Raw genomic sequence first — 27,237 nt, 5'->3', positions numbered from 1 at the left:
ATCAGTGAAGAAGCTCGAGCACAGCCGAAATAAACTAGGATGTGTAGTGTGAAATATTGTATTTCTGGTGTGAAACTCTATGTGGTTTCAATATTTATTTATTTCTGCATAATACCGCAAAAGATGACAGGCAATATCCTATTAAATAAAATTTGCACTTTAAATCCGTTATCGTCATGTGTACTTTCTGAAATTTACTTACATTCTTAATCGTTATTAAAGTTATTAAAACGTTACATATGATAAGCACTGTAAATACCAATGATTTGCTAATCAAGGTGTGGGTTAAGCCATCGTGCATGTTATTTTAATTAAAAAAAAAGGCCAATACAGTCATGGCATCCCTGGGCTACACAGATCGTAACAGTCCAACAGCAGCATCACCTCGTCCCCATTACGGCTGCACGTTTAAAATTTACAGTGTGGGCACATGTACCTAGATTTATACATACACGGAAACGTGTGTGTCTGTGTGTGTGTGTGTCTGTATCCTTTCAATACTCACAGTCATTATGTTAATCTACACAAGTTCAAGATTTTACTTTGATTTTTCCATTTTCTGGCTTTTGTTGTCAGAATAAGTTAATATATGATTTGCATGTTATCAATCAAGTCTTTTAAAAACTTTAGACAAGACAAACAGATTTGAAGTAGCACTCGGTGGCGAAGCGCACACGTGTCTGTTTAGTACTAGAATTTCTAACGAGTTTGTCTTTGTCAGGGTTACGGTAATATATTCAAACTGAGACATCTGACAATTAATAATTACGTGTGCTTAAATGACCAGTTTACAATAGCCTATAGCAATATCAGTATCGGAGGATTGGCTGAGAAGTCAGTCCACTCAGGTAATCCTTCACCTTTCGCTGCTGGAAATTTGATCCCGGTCGCCATCGACTCGAGGTGCAGCACCGTCCCTGACATTGTACAATAGGGTTTACGCGTTAGACACAAGTTTTATTCCCTTTTCCGTTTAGATCCGCTCCGTTTCCCCTCTGCCATCATCGTATGCAACAAGTTCTATACTGAGAACTGCACCTCTCATATTTCGACCACTCGCTCGTACGGCAGTGAGGCTTCGCTCATCTTTCTGCTTTACACAAGTATTTCATTTGTTCAGACGATTTTGCCTAGTACATAGGTGCACTAGTCTACGTAATGTGATGTTTGCGTGCTGCGTACAAGTGACCCGAGTCGCAGCAGCAGCAGGGGCTCAGTTTAGCAGCAGGTGTATGGCACTGAGGTACCTGAGATAAGAGAGCGCCGATAGATAAATAACGGCGAGCGGAGGATGTCCACACTGTGCCACTCAACAATGGAGCCCTCTGCTCTGTGCACTATGTGGCTAATTATCATACCGACTACGATTCGCTCCAACTTTGGGACTGCGAATCACACATTTAACGGCTATTTTTCACATACTGCAAAGATGGGGCCTTTTTCTGTGCCTTTGGGACAAACTTTCCGCGAGCCGAGCCGAGTCGAGCCGGCGCATGCGACGGGGGAGCAGCGCGCGCCGACCCGAGGGTTCCGCCGACGGGTGACGCTCTGGATCACGTGCTCCCGCACTGGGTACGTACGTAGTATTTTCTTTTGCCTTCTCTTTCTGCTCACACCGATTCGTAATAAACAAGACGATTAGGGGGCCGTTACACCTTGCTGCGACGCTCGCGGCGGGCTTTCTCCCCACGCACGAGACTATTCGCGAAAGAGGGTCCACCCCCTCGTCGCAACTGGCACCAAGTGGAGCCCGAATATCCTTATTTATTTATATAGCTGTAAAGCTAGCTATTTATTGTGGACCCATTCCATCTCCCGACCGCCAGGATCGGGCGCGAGGTAAGTTCTCTTTCAATATTTAATGTCTCTTATTGCGCTGCCGTGGAGTTTCATCTTTGTGAAGTTACGTTAACGTCCCCTTTCCGCTGTGCAGCAGCGCAGGGCAGTTTTAGCTCGCTGGCTACATGAAGTCGCCTGTTTAAAATGGCGACAGTAGGTGGGAAGGGGGGGGGGCACGTAGTGAATATTATTATTTATTTTTTTGGAGGGGGTGTCGTTCCCGTCCCCTCCTTTTGGACACTGTCATCCGCAGGCTCCCGGCCGCCGCCGACGGTTAACTCCGCGAGCGAGGCGAGGGAGGGGAGCTCGAGCGCAAAAAGAAGGGGGAAGAGCGCGCGCGAGAGGGGTCGGCACGCGCCGCCGCTTCTTCAGTTCTTTTCCGCTCCGTTTGGAAGAAAATTCCCACTTTTCGGGTTCGGAAGCCCTTGGTCCGGCCGGGGTCCCCTGTGTCCGTTATCGGTGTCCGCTGCCTCGGACGGAGGGAGAGACACTGCTGCTCGTGGCTGCTCTGTGGTGCGGAACACGCGTGGGGTCACCGGGAGCGGAGAACTGTTGAGTTTTCCCACAGCTATGATGAGTATTTTCAGTGAGGGGAAAAAAAAAAAACTTTGAGTTCACACTTCACCGTGGCGGCCCTGGAAGCTCGAAGAGATGTCTGCAGCACTGGCTGCTCTTCAGCTTTAACCGGTTTGTTATGAAAGCACAGACACTGACTGACTGAAACGTGCGTGTGTTTGGTGGAATCAGGAGCAGCTCTGTCCAGCGCGGGATGCTGAGGTAGCTCACACTCCTTCCACTGCTGCCTTCCCATCATGTCGCGCCACACTCCTGCTAACTTCAAATTTGGGCTTTGCTTGTCAGTCACAGGCAAAATAATGAATGAACATTGCAAGTACCGCACACACCTGAGCGCATGCATCATATTTGCTGGTGCACACAGTACACAGGCGGTCTTGTGCGTGGTCATTTGGAAACGTCAGTCCGCCTTCCTCTCTTCATAGACCAGGTCAACGTGGTTCTCTTTGACGGTACCTTCTCCCTGTGGGCAATGCAGCTCTCAGCAAAACTCTCCGAGACTTTGAAACACGCGGCCTGTTGAGTTCTTCTTCTGGCACATGCCCGTTATATTTTCGTCTATCTGTAGTGCCTTTTTTTTTTTTTTTTTTTTTTTTTTTTTGTCTTTTAAAACCACTATTATTTTTGTATACAGTTCTTCTGAGGTGAACTTTTTGTTTCTTGTTTCTGAGTCAGTGTACGCTGGGCTTGCTTAAGTGTCCTTCTGCCCACGTAAAAAAAACTGCCAAGGCCAGGTTCGTTCAGACTGTTGGAGCAGGACTTCAGGGTCACTTAAGGCCATCTTCCTTTTTATTTTAGATATAGCAGAAGACTTATTATTTATTTATTTTTTTCCTTTTCTGTACTGGATTAATTCAAGTAACCATATTCAGTTTCAGTTTTTATTTTTCTTCTTCATTACATTTTGCTAGCATGGAGTACAAGGTTTTCTTTTTTTTGGGCTCGGTGGTGCAGAGGCAGCCTTGTAGTATTTTGAGTACTAAACATTGCTTAATTAAGCTTTATATTATTGCTGTCGTAGAAGCACAAACTTTTTCTTTTTTCTTCATCCATTTACTCTGTCCTGTCCATTTAATTTCTCCACAGCTACACTACAACAGCTGGCTTCCTGATCCTGAACACTTGATATATGTTGGCATTGGAGGTGTGGGCAAATTGGATTTATGAAGCTGTGTTTAGAAAGCACCACACACGCATGCATAGGTCTTCCATGTATGCTTCGCACTCAGTGCTGCATCCATGTTCCTCTTTTACGTTAAGTCACTTTCTATTAAATTACAAATCATACAGCATCACAGCATCATCCAGATTTGAGAAGAAGAGCCCAAAAAAATGAGTTAAAAGGCGTGCGAGCGCAGAGGCCTGTGAAAGAGTGTGTGTGTGCGTGCGCGCGCACCGGGGTCGCCGCTGCAATGACTGGCATCATGGTGCCTCACTGGTTAGGAGGCTACCATGTCAGCCATTTTAGCTTGGACAGCACGCAGGCACTCGCCCTTTTCTGCTCTTTCCTTTTTCACTTTTGACTTTAATAAACAAATCCCTGCTTTGAGAATTCACATACCAAAAATGCTATTTCATATTGTATTGAAGACCCAAATATAAAATCAGGTACATTCACTTCCAAGATTTTTGTCACTGTTAATGAAAAGATTGGCAGAGCAACATTAATTGAAAGCAATAAATGTCTCCGACTTGACTGTTTTAAGGGTGGTAAAAGAACGTAGTGCTCAGTGCACGATGCTGTGTATGAACAGCACCGGCTGCCGTGGGACCCCGTGTTACTTCCGTGTGTGAAGTGTGGCATACGTTCGAGTCTCCCTTTAACCCTGTTCAGAGCAAAGAAAGTCAAAATAATAAATAAAGAACCTAAGTCAAGCCTTTGAGTTAAGCAAATAGAAAGTGCGTGGTAGTGCTGTGAGCAGCTGGCGAAGGAACCTCTCCCACTGTCGGCCACACCTTGGAGACACATATATGTCGCAAGGCACATAACTAGGACTGTGGCTTTGAGTGGCATCGCTGCTCACAGGGGAGTGACGAGAAACAAGGTGCCGAGAGCCAGGAACTTGGTGGTATATCGGCGGCCGCCTCTATGTGTGAGAAGCAGGCTGTGTTCGTGTGTGTGTGTGGGGGGGGTGGTTGCCATGGGGACAGTAACACATCAGTAGCGCTGCCGACCTGTCTCCCCATGGACTGGGCCGAACTTGGAGAGGGAGAGGGAAGTGGGCTGGGGGAGGGGCGTGAAGGTAAACCATTTGGAATGGAGTCTGCAGGAGCAGACAGAAACAGAGAAATATAGCAACATTTCCATTGCTGAGGTCTACTTTTAAGGTCAAAAGCAGTTTGTCCCCAAAGTAGGCAAAGTTAAGAAACAACCATCACCTACATCATATCATAAAGTGCCATCCATACTGTGAAAACGATGTTTATTTTGCACTGAGGCTCATCTATGTATACCCATTTTTCTTGAAACAAGTCGGAAGTAGCTATATCTTGTCTTCTTATTATTATTGTTGTTATTATTATTATTATTTTGACTTAAATAAAGGTATGTATTTTGGGAGTACTTCCATGTTGTCATCATGACCTGATCCAGAGATCCTCTTGCCCTGGACAGTTGATACGGCTTACAAGCTGTAGCCTGGTTCAGGCTGACCACAAGCAGTTTGGTTCGGAGAGGAAAATTCCAGAAGCTTTGGAGTTAGCTGAGGAGGAGGGAGGGCGGAAGGGAGGGAAGGGGGGGAGGAGGGGAGGGGTCCGGAGCAGAGGGAGTGACTGCATGCGATGGGGGGGCAGTGGGGTAGAAAATTCCTCTCCGAAACACTGCACCGTTTCCTCTGCAGTCACTCACACCCCCGGTCAGTTTGCACTCCCGCCTCCGAGCCCTGCTGCTCGGCCCCTGCAAACACTGCTGTCTCGCGGACCCAGGTCCTCCCCACAAGCCTTTGTGCTGGTCACGTGACATGATCGTCTTGGCAGGGTTGTGCCCCCTCATGCAGAACTGAGTGGCAGTGGGGCAGTAAGGCCGGCTTTAGGGCAATTCTTTCTGCCGTGGAACATTATGTTCCCTCGGTCTGGCGCCACCTCGTTTAACCCCTTCTGCGCCATGAGCCGCTCTCAGGTTTGGTAGCGTGGAGCAACGGTCAGTGGGACAAGCTTGTAGCTCCACGGCTCTGTTAACACTTTGGCTCATTTATTTCCTTCGTACCTTTGGAGTTACTCAACGGGGTTTTCTTCTGCAAGCAGAAGTGTTGTAACATTTCACAGAGTACAGGAGGCCACAAAAGAGCATGGTAAAATATATGAATGGGATCAGTGCAATAACTGCTCATTCAGCCTAATTCAGGCTTCGAAGTTTTTTTTTTTTTTTTTTTACCAACAAAGATAAGATGAAAAGCTTCTGTGTTGTATTGAAACTGGACGTTCCTCGATGGTTGCCTGGACAGAGGATAAGCTGCTTTTACCCTCAAGATAGAACTCAGCTGATGGCTTAGTGTTTCACCCACTGAGAAACTGTGGATCCTGTATGAAGTTTATGGACTCTTTTACAATATATGATGCTGTTTCCTTTTCCTGGATTTGCAGATCATTTGCCAAGAAGAGTAAGGTGTAGAGAGTTATTGCCTAGGATACCAGTACAAACTGCCAATAAGTGCAAGCTGACACTTTGGAAGCCCTTTATTTTTCCATTATTAGTGATAGCTGATGGTACAAATCCTGTATTCTAGTCTTGAACCACATACATTGTGTCCTGTCATGAAGCCTGTGCCATATAGACTCAGAATTTGAAAGGTGTTTAATCTGATATTTTGTTGTGCCTTTCAAATATATATATATATATATATATATATATATATATATATATTATATAGATCCTGCCTCTATCCACTGCTGATTTATAGCAGAAAACATCCAATTATTTTTCGCATTAAAACGGTGCAGAGCATGTTTCATTGAGTTTCACTGAATTTTGTCTTCCGCTTTTTTGGTGGATGCTAGTGAATTGTTTGTGCCTTTGACCCATAGATATGATTGGCTCTCAAGCCTGCAGTTCTTTATCTAAAGTCTTGTTTTTTCCATCTCTTTTTCTGAGATGCCTGACCTTTGCTGAACGTGGTAATTTATGGTGATATAGCCTTCTAAAATGATATATCCAAATCCACAGCAAGAATCGTAAGTAATTGTCAAAGATGCCCTAAACGAAATATGTGCTGTTTTCTCTACGAGGTGTGTGATGTTCTTCAGTTTAAGTGCTTATACTGCAAAAGATCTCTGAATGAAACACTTGTCAGTTAGGAGCCTGTAGCGCTTGATTTCCACTTCATCTGACCACAGCACATAGCCCCAAGTGCAGTTAAGGCACCGTTTGGCAGAATGAAACCTCTTGCTTGCTTGAATTTCAAAGAGACTTTATGCTAGATCCACTCAAGACTGTGTGTTTTAACTACCTCAAAGTTTAACCCTGCTTCTGTAGCATCCTCTTCCTCAGCAGGTTGTGGTCACTTTTATTACATCCTCTTCCTGCAGCAGTAGCAGCTGTCCCGGTGGCCTTGAACTTCTGTGCAACTTCCATAATTTTTCTTTTTTAGTTAAATCAAGCATTTGAGATCATCGTACCGATCACTAACATCAATCATGACTTTAAATAAAACCTTTTGTTTACATGAACCATACATATGGATTTTATACTTGCTGAAGATATAGGTGACCTTCTGATAGTTAAAGACTGTTTATCTTTAGTATGTAATGACCTGATCATTCCTCACATCAACATTGACAAAACTACCAACCACACACTTACGTTTGGTACTGTCTAGCACATTCCAAAATGTAAAACTCTGTTAGGGGTGAAGCATACCCATCACTCCCTACATGGCTGGTGTTTGGCTGAAGGGATGATGAAAATGGTTTTCACGGGTTTAGAGTGCACAATGAATAAGAACATAAGTAATCAAACACTAAAACCGTTGAGAAAATGGAACTATGCATGATCAGTGAGCCACTGCAAGAGACATAAGTCATCTTAGCATCCCATTTCATCTGCAGCAAGGTGCACCTTTCCTGCATGTTATTTCACAAAGAGCAGAAATCAGCCTTTAAATTTCCTATAGTAGGATTTGGATAGATTTGCAACTAGTTCTCAGTCACTGGGGAGTTGTAGAGTTTCAGATGACACATCTAAAATATCATGTCGAAAACCAACACTGGCCTACACTGCTGCCTGAAGAGAGAGAATCTTGTGATGGAGAAGATCAGAGCAGATACATTGCAGACTTAGTGGGAGTCAACTAAAGGTGCACAATGTAAGATGGAGAAACAGGTACAGCTCTGTTGCACAAGGATCTTGTAGACTTGGTCTCGGTGTTCTCCTGTCACATCAGCCTCCCTTGGTGGGGTTAATGGCGCACTGATTAAATGTACCATGACCTTTCAGCTGGCAGAGCGAATGAATGTGTTTGGATGTGGCAAACTGGGATTAGAGGGTAAGATGGCGCTGACCTAGATTTTTGGCAGGAAGGCGACCATAAAGCAGTAAACAGCACCATGGTCAGCCTGTTCTTTCTCAGGGGCGGTTTCCTTTTTTTATTTATAGGTAGCGGCTGCAGCAATACGTATGCACATTGAAGCTCAACGTCAAGTTGTCCGCTTGCCTTTGGCAGAGTCCTTTATTTATAAAAGAGCTTCCCCTCGCAGCTGGAAGGATGGCATGGAGGGGGCGAAAGGAATGATGGGTGATTAGCTGAGCTACAGGGCACAAACCACAAATGCAAAAATCCCAGCGGGAAGGTGAGCATATGATTGGCAGTTTAGAACTCCTAGCCTATAATTCCTATGTAGATGGTGTGCTGAGCAGCAGGAAGGGAGAGACATTTAGTGGACCGAGTGCAAAACTGAGGATGTGATTTGTGGTTTGTCTGTGTTCTTGCGAGTAAAAAGGGTGTTTCTGATCATAAAGGATGATGATCTTGGGGAAGATAGTAGAGCACAGTAGCTGGACTATTCAAAATGTCAGAACATGCAGTTATTGAACAACATCCTTGTAAGTCAGAAGTAGAAAGTAAGGTTATGAAAATATGAATCATTTGCTCATTAGTATCTCCATTATGTGATCTCAGAATATCCAATGCCTGGAGGTAAGGTCATACTTGCAAATGGTAGAGATGTTTTCTCCTTGCTTTTTATGGAGCCATACCAAAACATGAATTCTCAACATTGTGGTGGGTTGATTCAAACTTCACGGTGCCACATAGAAATTGTGAGTCAAGTTTTCTCACATTCTGTCCTGTCACAGAAGTGTAATTGCCATGAAATTAAGACAAAAAAAATGTAAGACAATATTCCATTGAACATTTATTAAATACTCATTAACATGTATGCAATTTCACTGCCATTTATATTACTTAAGCATAGCAACGGTTTTTCCATATGCAAACCTTGAGGGTCAGTCCATGTCACATCAGAGAGACTCAACACCACCTGTCACAGGTCTTGGAGCCACAGCACCAGATGGTGCACATTGATGTCAGAAGTGGTGTTCAAGCATTTTTTAATGAAAATATTGAATGGTGGCTCAAAAATAAAAATCCAGATTGAGAATCTTCATTCCATTTTCTTTATCTTTAAATCTCCTGAAAGAGATTGGGATCAGATTTGGTCCAACTCAAAGATAAAATGTTTTAAAGTGATTCAGGAATAATGAAAGTATGTTACAAGTAAAACAAACATGTACAACCGCATTACATTTATTTCATCCTTTCAAGTAAACCTCAGTTTCACCATTTGTTGTTTTAAAACTTCGCACTATACCATGACAGAAGGTTTGTCCACTGGGTGGTGCTGTTTTGTAAAACTAATTGACAGGGCCAAATGGGTGATTTGTACACATTAAATCGTACATTTCTGTTACATTGTTAGACTATAATATCAAAATTCATTTAAAATTGTGAGTGCTGTCCAACTGAAACTTATAGAATAGGTTAGAGTCAGTGTCAAAATCAACTCTTGGTGACCACTTGTTATTTTCTTGGTAAAGGAGGGAACAGAAGTGGTTTGCCATTACTTTCTTCTGCTCACGTTGAACTGTGGAAGCAAACCCACGCAAGCACTGGGAGAACATTTAAACACAGAATGGATTCAAGTCGGAACACAGAGCCCAGGTGCAGTGAGGCACCAGTGATACCCACTGTACCACTATTCCACAAATTTATATTTTTTAAATATAAACCTTTGAATTTTTACATCACTATGAACCATCATTTAGGTGGGCAGTGGTGTCAGAGCCTCCTTTCCTCAGGTGACTTGACATGGAATGACCCCCTGATCAAATTATTTTCCAAAGAGATGTAGTTTCTGGGGACGCATGCAGCACAACTATCGTTTTCAATTTTTTTCATAGGTTACCTTCTTGCTGCTCGAAAGAGGCCTGAGAAGTGAAAGAGGTCCGCCAACGGACACGGAGACACTGAGGGCCATGTGTGAACACTACTACCTCCCAATAGCTGGTCCCTGACATGGGAAATACCAGCTGCACATTGTCGCAATTCTAAAAGGAATTTTTGTCCAGTTGTTAGCCCTTTCTGTAAAAGCGATGGCAAGCAAAAGGAAATCCACTATCCCCTGCATGATTCCGCTGAAAACGATGCACGTGCAGGAGGATAAGGAGCAGGAGGAAAGCCTGTCGGACTGTAAAATGTCACATTCGACCACCTTCCTCGCTGGAGAGGGCATGAGCTCCCAGGAGGTCGGCGAGACCTTTGCATCTGAAGGTGGAAGTGCACAGCGGGAAGGAGGAGCATACACATGTCCACCATGCAGTTTTGAATCCCATGACCTAAACCTCTTCCTGGACCATGTCTACAGCAGCCACACTGGCTTCCGAGCTGAGCCTAGCTTTATTTGCGTGGACTGTGGAGTGTCTGCTACAAAGTTCGAAGGCTTGGCTCTACACAATGCCCACACCCACCCCAGTACTGTAAATACCACCCTTCAGGTGAAGAAAAGAGACCGGAGGATTATAGTGGAGCAGATCCTGGTCATGAATGAGGGGTCCAAAGAGTCCGAAATCTCCATCACCAAGACGCCTATCATGAAAATGCTGAAGGGCAAGTCAGAGCCCAAGAGGATAGTGGTGTCCCACGCTGCAGACGATTTGGACACTCTCTGCAGCAAGGAGACAGAGAAGATGGATCCTCCAGCTGTAACACACGTTCCCACCATAGTGCACAATGGCGCTTCCACAAAGAGCTCAGTCCCAACAGCCTTACAGGTTGTTAATGGGTCTGGCGCTTTACCCATGTTGAAAACAGCCATCACCCAGGTGGTGTCAGTGGTGCAGAACCGAACAGTTCACCAGCAGTCAGTCCCCCTGACAGCCTCCGCAACAACATCATCTTCATCTTCTCCCTCCTCCTCCACAGGTTCCAGAAATCTCCCAAAGGTGATGATCCCTTTAAGCAGCATCCCCACCTACAATGCCGCCATGGACACCAGCAGCTTCCTAAAGAACTCCTTCAGTAAGTTCCCGTACCCAACCAAGGCTGAGCTCTGCTACCTCACCGTGGTCACCAAGTACCCCGAGGAGCAGATCAAGATCTGGTTTACAGCTCAGCGGCTAAAGCAAGGGATCAGCTGGTCTCCAGAAGAAATTGAGGATGCGCGCAGAAAGATGTTCAACACCATCATCCAAACAGCTCCCCCTGTTCCTCAACAGCCACAGCAGCGCCACTCCCACCACAGTGCTGCCCAGCCCACCATCACTGTCCTGCCTGCCTCTCTAGGCCCCAGCAACATCCCTCATATTCTGCAGGGCAGCCTGGTGGGTCAGGGTGGGGTGATTGTTACCCAGCCCATGGTGGCCAACGGTATCCAGGTCAGCAGCACCCCCATGGCCCTAGCGGTCACCCCAAAACCACAGGTGGCGGCTAAGCCAGTGATGCAAGCAAGACCTACAGCTGCGTTGGTTGCAGACAAGGTAGCGGGCACGGCTGCGGGAAGCAGCAGCAGCGTTATCATCAGTAGCAGCAGCGGCTCCGGAAATCCGGCAAGCAGCACCGGGAACACTGCTAGCTCCACCGGGAACACAGCTAGCAACAGCAGCAGCACCAGCACCACTGCCAACAGCAGCAGCAGCAGCACTAGTGTCAGTACCACCAGCAGCACCAAAAGCACTACGACCAGCACCATAAGCCACACCAGTGTTATTAGCATTGGCAGTGGAAACAGCAAAATCAACAACCACAGCAGCAGTAAAAGCAGCCAAAATGGCAGCAGCAACAGTAACAGCAATGACACCAGCAGTAGTAGTAACAGCAGCAGCAAGAGTAATAAAATCAGCAACGACGATGGCGTGAGCAGCAGTGAGGAAAAGATGGCTGACCCATTGCCACCTGTGCTCAACACTACCCACAGCTCCCGCACGCTTCCCAGCAGCTTTCTGGACCCCAGCTTTTATAAGAACAAGAAGTCACAGGAGCAGCTGAGCGCACTCAAGCAGAGCTTCATCCGCTGCCAGTTCCCCAATCAAGAGGAAGTGGAGCGGCTCACCAAAATAACAGGTTTGACGGTCCGAGAGGTACGCAAGTGGTTTAGTGACCGGCGCTACCACTACCGCAACCTGAAGGGCTCGCGTTCCAGCTCAGGGAGCCTCTTCAGTGGAAACTCCCTCCTGGACTTTGCCGACAGCCCCACCTCCTCAGACACATCCAAATCCCACAGTCCTCTGCAGCAGCAGCAGCAGCAGCAGCAGCAGCAGCAGCAGATGTCCCCACCAGCCCCTCACCCACGCCGGGTCTCCCGGCAGCAAACCCCAGATTTCACTGCCATCCGTTACAAGGAGAGGGACCCTCACCAGGTGCGGGCCCTGGAAGCTAGTTTTTCGCAGAATCCTATGCCCTCTGGCGAGGAGGTCGACAGACTGCGTGCCGAGACGAAGATGACTCGGCGAGAGATCGATGGCTGGTTCTCTGAGCGGCGGAAGAAAGTAGCAGCTGAGAAGAAGAGGGAGGAAGCGGAGAAGGCAGAGAGGGAGGAAGACGGTGAGGGTATCGCAGAGGAGGATATGGCGATAAAAGAAGAGTCATCGTCTTCACAGGAAGATGCACTGGGGCAGCAGCAAACCAAGGATGAGAAACAAAAGGACGATACGCTAGGCTCTGAGCCCAAAGTGAATCCCATAAAGATAAATTTGAAAATGCTCAAAGTAACCGAGTCCAACAGTAAGGCTGAGGCAGAGGTCAGTCCACCCAGACGGGCAGAGAGCCCCAAAACTCCACCTTCTTCCATGTCTACCCGCGGCAAAAAGACCCCCGACCAGCTGCACTTGCTGAAGCAGGTGTTCGCCCGCACCCAGTGGCCCAGCAGCCCTCAGTACGACGAGCTGATTGCCAAGACCGGCTTGCCACGGCCCGAGGTGGTGCGCTGGTTCGGAGACAGCCGCTACGTCTACAAGAACGGCCAGCTCAAATGGCTCGAGAGCTACCAGCAAATGGCAGAGGAGGAGGACTACAGGAGGGGTGACATAGAAGTATTGAAGAAGCACCTGACCACCCATGGGAAGCTGGAGGAGGAGCATGTTAAGGGACTCGTGGAGTCCAGCCATCTCAACGAGGAGCTGGTGCGGCGGTGGTTTGCCACACGATCGGCCCTGATGGAGGGTAAAGATGCCGAAGAGCTGGATGGCATGGAGCCGACGACGACACTGCAGCAGAGCCACGGAGAGAGCGCTGGTTCCCCCAGAGCCCCAGTCACAAATGAGGAAACGGCATACGCTACCGAAGCCCAGTCTGTGAATCCCGAACAAGGTAAGGTTGGTACACTTTAACATGTCCAATTAGTGGATGACACTCCTATGTGATGGTTTTAGATCCAACCTTTAATCCCACTCTCCCTACATACTGCCTGAGTCTTTTTCAGGAAAAAGCAGAAGCTACACATGGACTTCTCTAGTCTTATATTTCTGATTTTGGCAGTCAGTCCTGGAGTGGGGAGCACAGCTGTTTTAGAAAATTAAGTGGAGATAACCAAAAGCAGCAGAGAGAATTCACACCAAACAGCATGTCCAGGCAGGAAAGCTTCCTTTCCACTTCTGGTTTGGTTGTAAAAATGGCAAAGTGTGACAGCCATTCAGCAGTGAACCAGCACAGGGTCTGGTACACATCAGCGCAGTGATGAGCTCAAAAAGTGACTTTTTGCATGCTGTACTGCAGTCTTCCTAGTGGTGTGCAGAGATGGAAAATGACTGCCGGTGTCTGTGTGCTTCAGGGACAGACTGAGGTGGAGCCGTAGACGAGCCCGCGAGGACAGGAGCGCCTGGGGTTTGTAGAAGGCCTTCAGAGAGTGTTCGTCGTAAAGACGAACAGCAACATGCGTGATTGTAACCATCAGGATGGCTGGAAGGACCGATCCCCTATACTCACCCTTTTTCTCAAGAAGCACAGGGGCCTCCAGCTGCTTGGGGGGTCCCTGCTGAGAGGGGCAGAGGCATGGACTCCATATACCACATGGAGGAAAGACAGATGGAATGGATGCCGAGTAGGTCAGTCCTAGCTAAGGATCCCCTAGGACTGTGGAGAAGGACTCTTGTGAAGAGTACGGGGTGCACAGTAAGAACTGGAGCAGATTGTTTTGCATCATGCGTGACAAGTGTCTAGAAAAAGTGTCTTGCATTTCTTACATTGTAGGAACCCATACCTTAGCACAACCTTAAGTTTTCCTCATCTTGGATTTTCCAACATCCGTTATTCATTAAGATGACCGTATACAATGTCAAAGTTCTACCAGAACTCAAAATACCTAGGCCTATTGTATCATTTTTACAGATCTGACTATTTGCAGAATAAACCGATTATAACACCATCAGAGTAGGATGTTTTTTTTTCCTGAGCATCTTTAATAAGAAATACAAGCACAGGCTGCAGCCATATTTATACATGATTATTATTACACACAAAAGGTGAAACAGTTGTTGGAATAAGTATTTTATTAAATGTTCAGGCTTGAATATGTTTCATATGAAAGGTAAAATTAAATTTAACCCCCTGTAGCTTAGGCACATTACAGAAACACTTTGTAAATAGAATGGCAATAACAAAACAAAAAAAAAAAAAAGTTATGTATACAAGGCACATAAAAGCAGGCATCAGCAAGTGGCGTAATACAAAAGCCTCCGTTTCCATCCACATGCAAACTGCTACGTCAGAGAGGCCACGAACACGCACAACCTAATAGGGGTCACGAGGACAAAGCGACGGGCTACACCTGGAGGGACAGCCTGAACATGCGGACGCAAGGGCCTGGCTGATCGACCCATTAATGACGTAAGGCAAAGCATTACTGTACAGTGTCTAACCTGTGCTGTCGTATCCCTCTCTTGACTGTAGATGATCATCTTTGTTCTACCAATATCGGAACAGTGAGTCACACTGTTGGGGGTGGGGGGACAGTTATGTTTTGCTTCACTTCTCGATGTTCAGCTTCACCTAACCAGAATACAGAATCTGGTAAACACAAAACAGGACTATATGGCTTTTGTGGACATTTCAGACTTAGAGAAACAATTACCTACATTCCAATGATCTGTACCTCCATACTGACACAAAAGACTTAACTGCTGCATGATTTATATTATGTCACATTTTTTTTTCCAGAGTTCTGCTGCCAGTGTAGTCATTCCACAGCTGTACTTATGGAGCAACACACCAACGCACTGTCTTGTTAGCCTCGATCACATTTTAAAGTTTAAACTATTGCAGCGGTAAGTTAACATTTTCCCTGTAACTTCTGTAACATGAGAGCTATGTGTTTTTAGACAGGAACCAAAGGTGTAGGGGGCTTGGCCCACCAGCTTAGATTTTTTTGTTGCTTTAAGAAGAAGAAAAAGAAAAGAAAAAAAACCCGTCCTCATAAATAAATGTGATATGATGTCCAATGGCTAGTTCTATTCCACTGTATGGACCACCTCAGTACCCATAATGGTTACAACACAGAGCAGACCATGGAGATCATTCACCAGCAGCGTTGACAGTGCCCTGATCCTCCATCTTTTTTTTTTTTTTTTTTTAAAATACAAAAAGGACAAAAGTCAGAACATTTTTAAATTAAAAAAAAAATTCTGATTTCCAATATATCTGGTCCACAATTTCGAAGAGAAAATGAAACAATGGAGAGTAATCGCTACTCTGATTTCTTAGTGTCAACCATCTCACAGATAACAGGACTAGGCACAGCCCGTTCATGAAGATAAAACATCACCAAAAATGGTGATAAAGGGCCACAAATGTTGAAAAGATAAGTCTCCAAGGCACAAGCAGCTGTGCATGTACTGAAATAACACAGCTAAAAATGTGTCCCCTTAACTAGTGACACAGGTGAAGGTGGAGAACTCCAGCTAGTTTGATCAAACCACACAGACATCACGATGCTATGAAATGGCTTTGGTTATCAGCTGGGTAAAACCAGAATTGTAAGTTGAGTGAAAGTAATGCTTCTGCTACTTATCAAATAAACAAAGGAAAACTTTATAAAGGCGAACAGCAGCACTAAAAGAGAAAGCACATGAAGCAGAGAACTGTAAAGGTCCTTTAGTTGAAAGTTTTTAAAATATTGGTTACATCACTTCTCTAAGTTCCACAGAAAATGACAGCTTGAGCAAAACTATTCTGCTTAGCATGTTGTTAGATTCCCTTTTCACAGTTCAGTTTAATGTACTGAAATCGCCGTCGCTGCTATGAGTCTTCAACAATGAGATGAAGACGAGGGACATCACAGGCAAGGAGGAGCAGCCTCTTCCCACACAACTCGGTGAGGCGCACATCCTTCAGCAAGACATCAGCTTTGCATGGGTTCTGGCCTAAGGGGTGTCAGATTTCAAACAAACTGATTGTTAGTCTACAATGAAATGAATGGGGAAAGGAGCGTGATTGGAAGAGGTCACTTCCTCCTTCCTGCACAAACAGCCTCGAACACAAACAGACAGAGGCTCCTTCCTGATGCCGGTTCACTGCGGTTCCTGTTTGTTTCCCCTTGAAATCCATGGGCTAGTATGCGTCACGAACCAGCCAAAAACGCTCGATATTCAGTAGCAGACACATCGACGAGTAAAGTTACTTAAAAAAAGTTACCTTTAAAAAATTGTTTAAAAAAAAAGTTTAAATTAAAAATAATTAAAAATCAAATGTGGCAAAGGCAGTTCTTGTAGAGAAGGTCATCTGTTCCCACATTTCGCTGACAGACAATGAGCTGAGATGAATACACACGCTGGGGTATACACACCCGGAGAGGATCGACCTGATGTGAGCACAACCCCAGGTGTTCTCATGCAGTCTGCAACACCTGTCTTTCAAAACAAAAAAGGTCCTCTACAGGGGTCCTAAGGCCCTATGTGCTGCAGTTCTTTTCATCTTCCTCTGATCAATGGGTTTTCCCCATTCCCCCAGCAGTTTTTTGGAAGGGAGGGAGGGGTACAGTGACAAGGAGAGTGTGGAGAAGGGGCCGTCTGCAATGTAGACTGATGCAGTGATGTTTCTATAGAAACTGTTTTCTAAGCCGCCGGTGGTATCAGTTCAGAAAAACCTTGATGTCGCCAGACCTCCGTTTACATTCTGTTCTCTCCACCAACTTTGGCCCTGCGGAGTAACCTGCGGAAGCCAGAACAAAAAAGGTTTGTTGTTTCATTTTAACATGTTTTTTTTTTCTTTTTAGAACAGAAATGATCAGGTAAAGGTGGGTACAGACGGTTGAATATGAAGTGCAACAATTGAAGAGTGATGGATAATGTTATCGGGACAAAAAGCATAATGGAAAACATTGTTTCAAATATGTCAGCTGGGAGGCTCACTGTAGAAGGAAGTCTAAGAGCCCCAAAGCAGCTGCACCAGTTCTCTCTGACCTGAGCAGTGGACCAACCTCCTGCTCTGAGGATCCATGTGGTCCAGCAATACCTCCTGGGACACCCGGAACTCGTCCAGCGGACTCTGGTAGCGTGCTTCAAGAGAGCCCTCACGGCCACGGTAGGCCATGGCCTGGCTGGGTGACAAGGGCAAGGGGGACATAGAGGTGGCAGGAGACAGAGACACAGCGTCTCCTAGCCTCTCCCTGCCCACGTGGCCAGTCACTGCTGTTGTAGCCCCTAGGAGGGCGCTGGACACCTCGCCATTCTCCTGCTGCTGGAAAGGGAGAGAGAACACCATTAGGGTTTAGACTGGCCCACAGACATACCTCTGCACGTGTCCAAGAATAGTCCACGGAACGGGACCCACTCTGCCACGGATGATGTCCATGTGCACGAGCAAGGAGGCCAGCTCAAGGTCCTCGTTGTAGCTGTTCTTCAGAGGGACTGACCTGTAGCCTGATACACACACACGTTCAGAGTCAGCGACATCTGGTTACTCATCAAGAACAAGTAAAAACACATTGTGTACAGAAAAAGGACGGTTCCCTTCAGGCTGCCTGAGTAATATGCTGTACTGCACTTTATGGTGGTACCACATAAACCAAGTTCTGCTACCACACCTCACGTCCCACCTGTTTGTTACTAAGGATGCAGGATGCCCACCAGCACTGGTCCAGGTGGCAGAACCAAAATCTTCACCTCTACACCCTGTGGGCTGCAGGCTTTATCAGCTGATCTAACACATTTGGAGGAGGGCGCTATTCACCCGTCTCCACCGCATCCCCTCGCGCAGCCAACTGACCGACCGTAGGGGTCGCCCTGAGCAACGCACCATGCCGCCATTTCTGTTCCTTTCCACTGCGGATGGTACGGTTTACCCTGTCTGTACCAGTGGGCAGGCCACACTCGTGCCCAAGGTACGGTTCATGTACCTGTTTTGAGGCCGCACACGGGGAAGGTGGCCTGTGCCAGGAAGTTCTGGTCATTGAACATGTCGATTTCATACACAACGAACCGCAGGAAAGCAAACTCCGGGTTACAGATGGTGAAGCGAAATGGTTTCCTTGGCCACGTGGGGTTGAGGCCGTTGTCCGCTAAACAGGAGGAAAGCAGCAGCATGAGATGTGACATCCTGAAGAGTGTTACTGTGGTGCACAACACACTGCTTTAACAGCTGCTGACATTAACAAGAGAGGAGCAATACTTGAGGACTTTTCTGAACACTTCCTACCATCTGCTGCAGCAGGATACTTTTAAAGTATTTCTCGAACTGTACATGAACACCGGCGTTCATAAAATGTTAGCACAAATAGCAGAAGCTGACATTTTCACAACATGCGCAAGGTCATACAGCACATTTATGAACATGCATCTGTCAACCAGTCAGCAAACCATGAGTTCTGCCAGAGAGCCCTAAATTGACAAAAGTGAAAAGTTACCCAGTTGTACAAATGAGTAAATCACTGTAAGTCACTTTGGAGTAAACCATCTGAACTGATGCATGTAAACATCAACATGGTCTGCACAAAACCTTCTGGATGACTAATGGATTCATCTACGATGCACAATACAATTTTACGCAGCATGTTTTATTAATTCACCAAGAGACAAACAGTATCCTTTTCATAGAACATTTTCATTAATTTTATCTTCTCTGTACTGTCAGCTATTGCTGCTCTGCCAAATACATGGAACACGATTCACAGACAGCCAGCCTGCGAACAGCAGCAAACCCTCTTTTCATGTGCTGCTCCATGCACATCGGCACCTGCTCTCACCTTCCGAGTCCGTCTTCTGCTTGGCGCTGTCGTACTCTGCACCGCACACCTCGATCTCAATGAGCGGGCACACGATACCCCGGCCGTGCTTGGGCAGATGACGCGCCCCCAACACCTGCGGGTGAGCAGACATTGTGCAAACGTAAAAATCACACGTATCTGACTGCAGGTGCATCAGTTCAGAGGAAGACTTCTCAAAAGCCATTAATGTCTGCTTGGAATTGCACGGTGCCTTTAAATCGATGTAAATCGACAGTCGAAGGGAGTCGAGGGGGGTGAGCAGTTTAAAACAAATGGATATCAGTGGAGGGAAGAAGGCAGCAAGGATGTATGTAGATGAAGGGTGGAAATCAGTCATTCAACCACAACCATTTCCTCATTGCATTGAGTCTATTCAACAGGCATAGAGTCTGAGGCAGGGCATGCCCTGCATGGGACACCAATCCACCCCAGAGCAACCACGCATGCACGCACTTCTTAATTCACAGCAACTATATGAGCAATTAGGGGACACTAGTCCACTGGAAACACAACTTTGGACTGTAAAAGTAAAGACACACGAGGAGGGGGTCAAGTTTAATTTATCATGCACTGTAGCTTGGGGTGTGGGGTTGGAGGTGCAGCAGACCATACCTCTATGTGCAGAGTCATAGTTTCCAGTCCCCGAAGGGAGTTCCTATCGTACGGGTCAAAGTTCTCGTCTCTCATGATGGCAGGTTGCAGCACGTAGCCGCTCCGCCCATTCAGCATAAACAGGGCCTGGTTCATCTGCATGGGCTTGTCTGCAGGTGGGAAGAGAGAGGTGGTGGTTAAAGAATGCATGCGAGACGTTCAAGGGGAAACTCGGAGGTTCCTTTCCTCCAGAGCATTTTGCAAGCAGCCCACCTGCAGTCTGGAAGTTGAGCGCCACCAGCTGGCTGCCGCACAGCCACATGGGCAGCGGGTCATAGTTGGACGAGTCCAGCCGCTGGCCCTTAGGGTAAATGCGCGAGAGCTGCAGCCGGTTATACTGGAGGAACTTCTTGCCCTTAATCCTGTTGACGTACTTTTCCGCTTTGGTCTCAGGGAATGAGGACATGTCCCGGTAACAAGCCCGCTCTGTGCCGATTTCTGTCAGGGTGACAGCAAGCAAGGCAGGGGAATCAGTCCCAGCGCAGGACACGATCGGATAGGTACTTTATTAGTCGCCACAGGGAAATTCACAGACATCACAGGTTTAGCATGGAAATGGGGGCTGCCTACTGCTCTCACATGTCCATTCACATTTGCAAGAGTCACTGTTCTTTGCGTAAATGAAGCGATGTGCGGGTTGAGGGCCGAAATGAACCCACACTTACTATCTTCATCAAATGGCACCGGCCGACAGTAGATGACGAGGTCCGACAGCTCCAGGGCAATCCTTTTCCTCCTCTCCATCATTTTACCCTCTTCGAGCTACCAGAGAGAGATGATTGACACAAAGAACGGAGACATGCTGGAGGAGGGCTGCAGTCCTGCACAAGTATGAAATCCAACAGTCACAAAGCGGGATGAACTTCTGCACCGGCAACAGACCTTGGCCTCAGATGTCATGGCGACCTCACGGATCTTCGTGACCCATTCCTTGAGCTCATCCTGGCTGCTGGCAGCAATGTCCAGCACGTGATTGGGCCGTGGACTCGAACCCATAACCAGGGAGAAGACGAACGGTCGGCTGCCCTTCCCTTCCGGTCTCACCACTGGAGGAAAGAAGTGAGCGGAGGGACGGTCAGGAGGGACTCGGCCCGGATACAACTGAACTACAAGTGGAACCGCTGACTGAAGCTGAAATCCCAAGCTGCTTTACGGAAGTTCACCCAACGGCCCAGAAAACATTGTTTTCCTTCAGGATTAGTCTTGATTCACATTTTCATGGGCTTCCCTATGACTTTTACCCCCCAGTGAGAAGAAAGTCTGTCTGCCTTTCCTAGAAATACTAAATGTGTGCATTGCAAAAGGATCTAAAAATGACACACTGTCACATAACACCACACAAATATATTTAAATGGTTGCTTATTGACTCTGAAGACTCAATACAGACTGGGGGACATGACCATGATGTCTGGCCCAGAGCAAGGTGACCCAGAACATACTGTCCATTTGGCCCTAGTTTTGGGGGGGGGGGGGTTTGTGTGAGGCGGGCCAGCAGGCCACCACTCACCAATCTGACAGGAAGACACATCCACACTGCCTCTCAGGAGATCACCCAGGGGGCTGTTTTCTGTGGCCGTCTGTTAGAACAGGATAGATGGGAGAAGGAGGTCAGTGTGCTTCGAAGGCTCACCGCTGAGAGGCGCACATCGCACTTACAAAAAGGACACAGCATAAAGCCCAACGATGCCAGCGGAATTCTCCAGACCCATTTCATACGTAAGCAGTCTGCAGAAACCCTCCCTCAGAAGGGACATGAACACAGGTGTAGAAACGAGGGCGGGACGCAGGCATACCGATCTGTCCGGCTCCACAGCCATGGGGCTGATCTCCTCCACGTAGTTGGCTGGGAACCAGAACTGCTTTTTGCCCCCGCAGTCCCCCTTCCACCTGAGCAGAGTTGCCATAAACACAAACATGTCTCACCTGACCAATGCAATCTGTGGCCACACAACGCAGCCCACATCCTCAGTGTTGTGCAGATGTTCCATAAAGCGTGGAATAATTTCAAATTCACCAGCACCCACCTACAGATTGCAGTGACAGCAAAAGGTGTGTGTGTGTGTGTCAGAGAGGGACCTGAAAGCACTCACCAGCCTCCTTCCTGCTTCTCCACGTTCTGAATGATGGCGTTCTTGCTGAAGGAGAGCTCATCATCCCTTTGAGCCTTGTATTCATATAGGGCTTTCACAGTGCACTGCAGTGAGAGCAGGATAGCCAGGCATGACAGAGGCACGCACGCACGCACGCACCTCCACAAGAACAGAGCGGAGCCACAAACAATGAACAATTCACTCTTTGTGGAACCCACCTTAAAAGTCGGCATCTGGTTGGCTTCCACGTAGAACCCAGGATTGCGCCCCTCGTACAAAGATCCGTAATCAGGCTCCTGTTGACAAGTTGTTAAAAACATTGTTTCTTTTCTTTTAATTGAATATTTCTCTGAAGCAACAAAAGTGGTCCCTGATATACAATGGGGTTACATTCCGGAAAACCCATCATCAGTCAAAAGTATTTAACACACACCTCCATGTGACAGACAGAGTGTATTGCACCGCATACCGCTTGCCCAGGAAAAAAATCTAAATTCAAAAAATTCCAAATACAGTTTCTACCGAATGTCTATTGCCAGCTCACCATCGTAAAGTCGAAAAAATCGGAAGTCGAACCATCGTAAATCGGGGACCACCTGTATACATAGAAAGTACAGCACTGCATCTGTGATCCTTCTCTAAGGTGACCATATTCAATAAAAAAAAAAAAACAATACATGGCTGAAATTTCAGAAACATCGAAGTGCAGCTGTACAAAGTGAGCAGCAGTTGGGTGGAGGTCAAGGTCTGATCGAGTAGTGGCGGTGTCAGTAGCTCCTGGACACACATACACACAGGCTTCACAACTGACCGCTGTGCCAATCTTCTCCAGAGTCTCCTCATTGATGGGGTAACGCAGCTTCATCTTCCTGTACAGCGGGTGCTTCTCGTAGTAGCTGATGAGGTCCACGAGGCTGTCGAACTCCGACGTCCCCAGCACCACGGTCTGGCCCTCCTGCTGCACACGGCAGTGTTTGATCTTCCCCTCGGCCCTTCGGGAGCACAGCAGAACAGATGGAGGTCATCTACTCTGGTACAACTGATGGAACACAGCTGTCACACATTAGCCCACTGCCCTCAGGAGTAAAGTCAGAGCTGAGTGTATGGTGATGTGCTGAGGGTACGGTAATGTCTGGGCCCAGAGAGCCGACATAGTATAGAGTGCCTGATTCACAGCAATATTGAATGGCACAGCAGGTAGCGCTGATGCAGCACATCATCTGAGCTGTGAGCTGAAATCTGGTGATGTGTGAGAAGTCTGCATGGGGTTTATGGTTCCCCTTTCATAGTCCAAAGACATGTGTACGAAGGCAATGCAAAAGCACTTCTGAATCCCCACTTACTGCGAAAACCACGTTGATCGTTACCATCAGTTGACTTTGATTCAGCGGCACCGAGTAAAACCAATACAGTAAAATTAGTGGGAGGTGCAGTGGGGTCATGGGAATCACCTGAAGGAGATGGCAAAGGAGTTGGGCTCTGTTCTCTTCCTCACGAGGAAGGCTCCATCTCGAGGGACTCTCATCAGCATGTTCTCCGCTTGGCCCCTGGACAGGTTCGCATGGTACCACCTGAAACAAACGCCAATACATCAGCAGAAGCTTTATGTTGCCTGAGGAGGGAACTCCTCTGTCAACTACAGCAGCAGCAGCACAGACACCACCAAGATGATGAGAAACAGGGGGGTGGAAGAGGAATGCCTGGAAGACACAGGTGGTGAGGAGGGTCTCTGCAGGGGACCAAGGAGAGGACCAGTTGGTTCTGATTTTATAGACATGGAGAGAGAGGAGGACGGTACATTAGAGGAACTCACTCCTTGCTTTCATGTGCATTTGTCTGGGGCACAGGTTCTGTCAGTTTCATTTCAAACTCATTGCAGCGCAGCGCCACCTGCTGGTAGTGAGTGATGAGCGCAAACAGGTTGTCGAACACGAGGTTGTCTGTCAGGTAGAACTTGGGGCTGCCAGCTTCCTGACGGGAGTGGATGCGGCAGTGCTGCACCCTGCCGGACCTCCTGCGGGCCAGAGAGAAGTCGTAGGCGTTGTCAGTCACAACTCGGACAGTCAGGGGCCATTACAGAAACAGCTAAGACACTAAAGACACATGGGTATCCTTTACAGCGCTACAGGTTAGCCTAGGTTAGTCCAGGTCATTGTCCCAGCACTGCACTGATATTTTACAGTAACTGTTTATTAAAGTTCAAGGACACATTCAAGACCCTGTGTGTCCACCCGTCCCACGTAGCCTACAAGCTAGAACAGAAGGCACAAATATTAACAGAAGGTCCAGTCCAAAACCCCAAGGACTGCACCGCAGGAAAGGAATGGAAACAGACAACATATCAGATACCAACTACAACATATGTGCATCACAAAGCCAACTTAAGCTTTCCTAATATTGCTCATCTGTGCAATTAAATTCAAGATAAAAAAAAGGACAGCATATCAGCAGGACAGGAGCCAAAAATAAATGGTAGGCAGTACATTAAGCCCAAATCCCTTCCACTCATTTAGCCACATCCACTGTTTCAAAATAAAATATAGCCCATCACAATAGCAAGACCATTACAGTAACATACAGTGCTGACGACATCAGGGATAAATGTATAACCTTTCCATAAGAGAAATGTTGAAAGATAAGTGGCAATAAATCAATATTAATACATAAATAAAAAGGTGTAACAGGTCTCTGTAACCCAACCATGACTGGTACTGGAGGCAGACTCAGCTAGGTGATTCTTCAAGCTGAACTTCAGAGTCATCTATATTAAAACTGGGACACGTTTCGCAAGGATTCGTAAAAGGTTTTTACCAGAAGGACAAGGTGTAGTCTCCAACAAAGGTCTCGCTCTCGCGCACCAGGAAGGAGCCGTCGGGGGCACCCGTCTCCAGGCAGTACTCGGACAGGAGCCGCTCAGCGATTTGCCTCCCGTCCCGCCCCGCACCCAGCTTCCCGTGGAACCACTTTTCAGTCACATGTTGGTCCATGCCATTGGACACCTGCCAGGGGCACAAAGGAAGGTCAGTGGCCGTGATGAGATTGCTTCTTCACTCTCCATGACGAAAGAAACCAAACAACCCAACAGGTCTCAAAGCTAGAACCAATGCAAGGGATTTAGCTGAAGGAGAGGAGTATTTGCCTTCAGTAAAATTAATACCAGATCTTCTACCAACAAAAACAGTGCTCAGTGCAAGGAGATTCATTAAAAATGTATGCGAGTGAAGGTATTGCAACTCTAAACAACTGTCAAAGCAGGCTGCCTTTCTCTCTCACCTCTCTGTGTTCCTCCTCATCTTCATTTCCCTGACCGCTAGAGGTTTCCTCAGAGTAGTAGATCTTGCTGCTTGTCAGGACAAAGAAGTGGGGGTACCACTCCTGCAGGAGAACATGAGGAGAACCTGTCACCCATGAAGAACACACCCAAGTGTTCGACAAGCCTCCACTAGAGAGGGTAGCTTGATTCCAATTCTTACACTAATGAAATCTGACAATTTACTCACATCTTAACATTAAATTATCCTATGATTCTGATGATTATTGCACTTTTAGTGAGGGTAAGATAAGCGAGGCTTCTTACATGGTTTATGGGGTCTTCCAAAAAGAGGATGCCGTTCTTTATGGAATTGCTGATGTCATTCTCAGAGTAAGCTGTGGATGTGGAAACTTCCTCATATGCACTGCCCTCTGCCAGCTTCTTGTGCTGTTTGGAGGACAATGGTGCGGCACTGAAGACAACACTTTACCGAATCCCAGTGCATACTAGTACATTCGAGGTGCACAGTCTAGTAGTATGATGTGGAAAATAACTGGTCCTAAGAACCAGAACCGGTAAAATATAGTCATGTCACACCTGTAATGTCAGACGAGTGGAAGGCTTTCAGGCCTGTACTATGTGTGGTCGGGAGAAAAGAGATTGATGTAAGGTTTACAGAGCTATGGATGGAGCATGACCACTTGTCTGGAAAGCTCTTCCACAACAAGGAGCAACGAAAGTAGTGTTGGTCAAAAACACCTGCTCCACTTAAAATTAATGTGTGATCTTGCTCTTTTCCTTGTAGACCAATGCTGATGGAATGAGCACGCTGAGCAGCTGTTGACTGTCCAGCTCCATTACTTCTAGATCAGCAGTGCATGCAGCCACTACATACAACATTCACTCCCCTTCATCGGTGATGAGTGATCTGTGACAAAATCTGTTGGAAAATGAGGTTCCTTGTAATGGCCTGGTCTTACAATATCACTCTGGGCAGCAGAAGGCAAGGTGGTGAGAGCTGTCACCTTGAACTCTTAAAGCCACCGGTTCAAATTATTACAGCAGCCTGCTGTATTTATTAGTAAAATATTAATCAACTTTCTAGTGATTTAAGTCAACTTGTGCAAAGCAGTCAGATAAACAGATTAATAATAAAATGTAATCCTTATGTTGCCTACCTTGTGCACTGCTAGGATGGATACCAGAAATTCTCCAAAATTTAAACATGGGAGGTCATCCAACATTAAAAGTGATACAGCATCTCCTTGTCCTAACACTTCACAATCTTCCTCCACAACTGGTTCTTCCTTTATAAATCTCAACTCTTCACAGTTGCGGTCCTTACATTCTCACCCGGCTTGGTCACCTACTACAGCCTCACCTTGATGAGGATCTTCCTCTTGAGCTGGTTGGGTGAAGGGAGGCCATCGGCTGAGATGTCCACCGCCTTGGTCAGCAGCATATCCCCAAAGACCTTCTTGAAGAACGTGGCCATGATCCTCTGCTGGACGATGCTGCAATGGTCCTCAATGGAGAGGATGATGGGATAGCTGATGGTGAAAAACCAAAACGTGATTAATAAAGATTCTTTAATCGCTGTATTCTGTAAGCTCTCTAAAACTAGTAATATCTGTCACATTGCTCACAATTCAGACAAGTTTAGTAACATTTAAACTAATAAAACAAATATTGAATGATTTTTAGGTAAACTATACAAGTATAAAATTTGGATTCTTCCCCATATGTGGTTTTGACTAAAGTGGCTTCATTTTAAATACCATTTTAAATACACATCTACAAAGACTGAATAAGAAAAAAAACTCACTCTGAGGTGACAAAAGCATGCTCCTTGATTGTGTTCAACACATCACAGAATTTGATCTTGGTGGTGAGAGTGTGTCCGTGGTAGATCACTGGCATCCCATCGGGGCCATCCCAGCAGTCCACTGTAAAACACACACAGACACACACGAGGCCCTCACACAGATGATCCTTGAAGATGTAGTTTAACAGCAGTGTTTATAGTGGTCAGGGGAGAGGCAGCGTCACTCACACTCGATGCAGCGGCAGCCCATTCGCAAGCAGCGGGAGTACGCCTCCAGGGAAGACTCGCTGGAAAACTGGTCACCTGTTAGGTAACTAAA

The 27,237-nt window shown here is 46.7% G+C and overlaps 2 protein-coding genes across 5 annotated transcripts in view; one reads left to right on the top strand and one right to left on the bottom strand.

Annotated features, from left to right (window-relative positions):
• Nucleotides 1-1,562: 1,562 nt before the first annotated feature.
• zhx3b (zinc fingers and homeoboxes 3b) lies at nucleotides 1,563-14,341 on the top strand. 2 transcript variants are annotated; one of them, XM_029247389.1, is made up of 3 exons: nucleotides 1,563-1,839; nucleotides 9,809-13,211; nucleotides 13,672-14,341. In XM_029247389.1, exons 2-3 carry the CDS (start codon nucleotides 10,001-10,003, stop codon nucleotides 13,680-13,682), a joined length of 3,222 nt encoding a protein of 1,073 aa, XP_029103222.1. In that variant the 5' UTR covers nucleotides 1,563-1,839; nucleotides 9,809-10,000; the 3' UTR covers nucleotides 13,683-14,341. The 2 variants fall into 2 exon arrangements, with proteins under 2 accessions (XP_029103222.1, XP_029103224.1); XM_029247391.1 differs by lacking the exon at nucleotides 1,563-1,839 and adding an exon at nucleotides 2,073-2,616.
• Nucleotides 14,342-15,043: 702 nt separating this feature from the next.
• plcg1 (phospholipase C, gamma 1) overlaps nucleotides 15,044-27,237 on the bottom strand; it is a 34,079-nt gene continuing 21,885 nt past the window's right edge. For 2 of the 3 annotated variants that reach the window (XM_029247381.1, XM_018756628.2), the window contains exons 12-33: nucleotides 27,147-27,232; nucleotides 26,919-27,039; nucleotides 26,475-26,643; nucleotides 25,418-25,540; nucleotides 25,114-25,215; nucleotides 24,652-24,839; nucleotides 23,654-23,854; nucleotides 23,292-23,411; nucleotides 22,652-22,832; nucleotides 22,059-22,136; nucleotides 21,841-21,944; nucleotides 21,544-21,637; nucleotides 21,258-21,327; nucleotides 20,632-20,795; nucleotides 20,415-20,511; nucleotides 19,963-20,187; nucleotides 19,711-19,859; nucleotides 19,078-19,192; nucleotides 18,232-18,393; nucleotides 17,667-17,755; nucleotides 17,314-17,573; nucleotides 15,044-17,045 (exon numbers count right to left, since the gene is read on the bottom strand). In XM_029247381.1, the coding sequence (XP_029103214.1) occupies nucleotides 17,003-17,045; nucleotides 17,314-17,573; nucleotides 17,667-17,755; nucleotides 18,232-18,393; nucleotides 19,078-19,192; nucleotides 19,711-19,859; nucleotides 19,963-20,187; nucleotides 20,415-20,511; nucleotides 20,632-20,795; nucleotides 21,258-21,327; nucleotides 21,544-21,637; nucleotides 21,841-21,944; nucleotides 22,059-22,136; nucleotides 22,652-22,832; nucleotides 23,292-23,411; nucleotides 23,654-23,854; nucleotides 24,652-24,839; nucleotides 25,114-25,215; nucleotides 25,418-25,540; nucleotides 26,475-26,643; nucleotides 26,919-27,039; nucleotides 27,147-27,232 (2,941 nt within the window). In that variant the 3' untranslated portion in view covers nucleotides 15,044-17,002. The remainder of the gene's footprint in view (nucleotides 17,046-17,313; nucleotides 17,574-17,666; nucleotides 17,756-18,231; nucleotides 18,394-19,077; nucleotides 19,193-19,710; nucleotides 19,860-19,962; nucleotides 20,188-20,414; nucleotides 20,512-20,631; nucleotides 20,796-21,257; nucleotides 21,328-21,543; nucleotides 21,638-21,840; nucleotides 21,945-22,058; nucleotides 22,137-22,651; nucleotides 22,833-23,291; nucleotides 23,412-23,653; nucleotides 23,855-24,651; nucleotides 24,840-25,113; nucleotides 25,216-25,417; nucleotides 25,541-26,474; nucleotides 26,644-26,918; nucleotides 27,040-27,146; nucleotides 27,233-27,237) is intronic. The other variant, XM_018756629.2, reaches the window with a different exon arrangement.

The sequence above is a fragment of the Scleropages formosus genome, chromosome 2, assembly GCF_900964775.1.
Source record: "Scleropages formosus chromosome 2, fSclFor1.1, whole genome shotgun sequence".
In the NCBI taxonomy this organism is placed as follows: domain Eukaryota; kingdom Metazoa; phylum Chordata; class Actinopteri; order Osteoglossiformes; family Osteoglossidae; genus Scleropages; species Scleropages formosus.
This window is presented reverse-complemented; position numbering and strand designations above follow the sequence as displayed.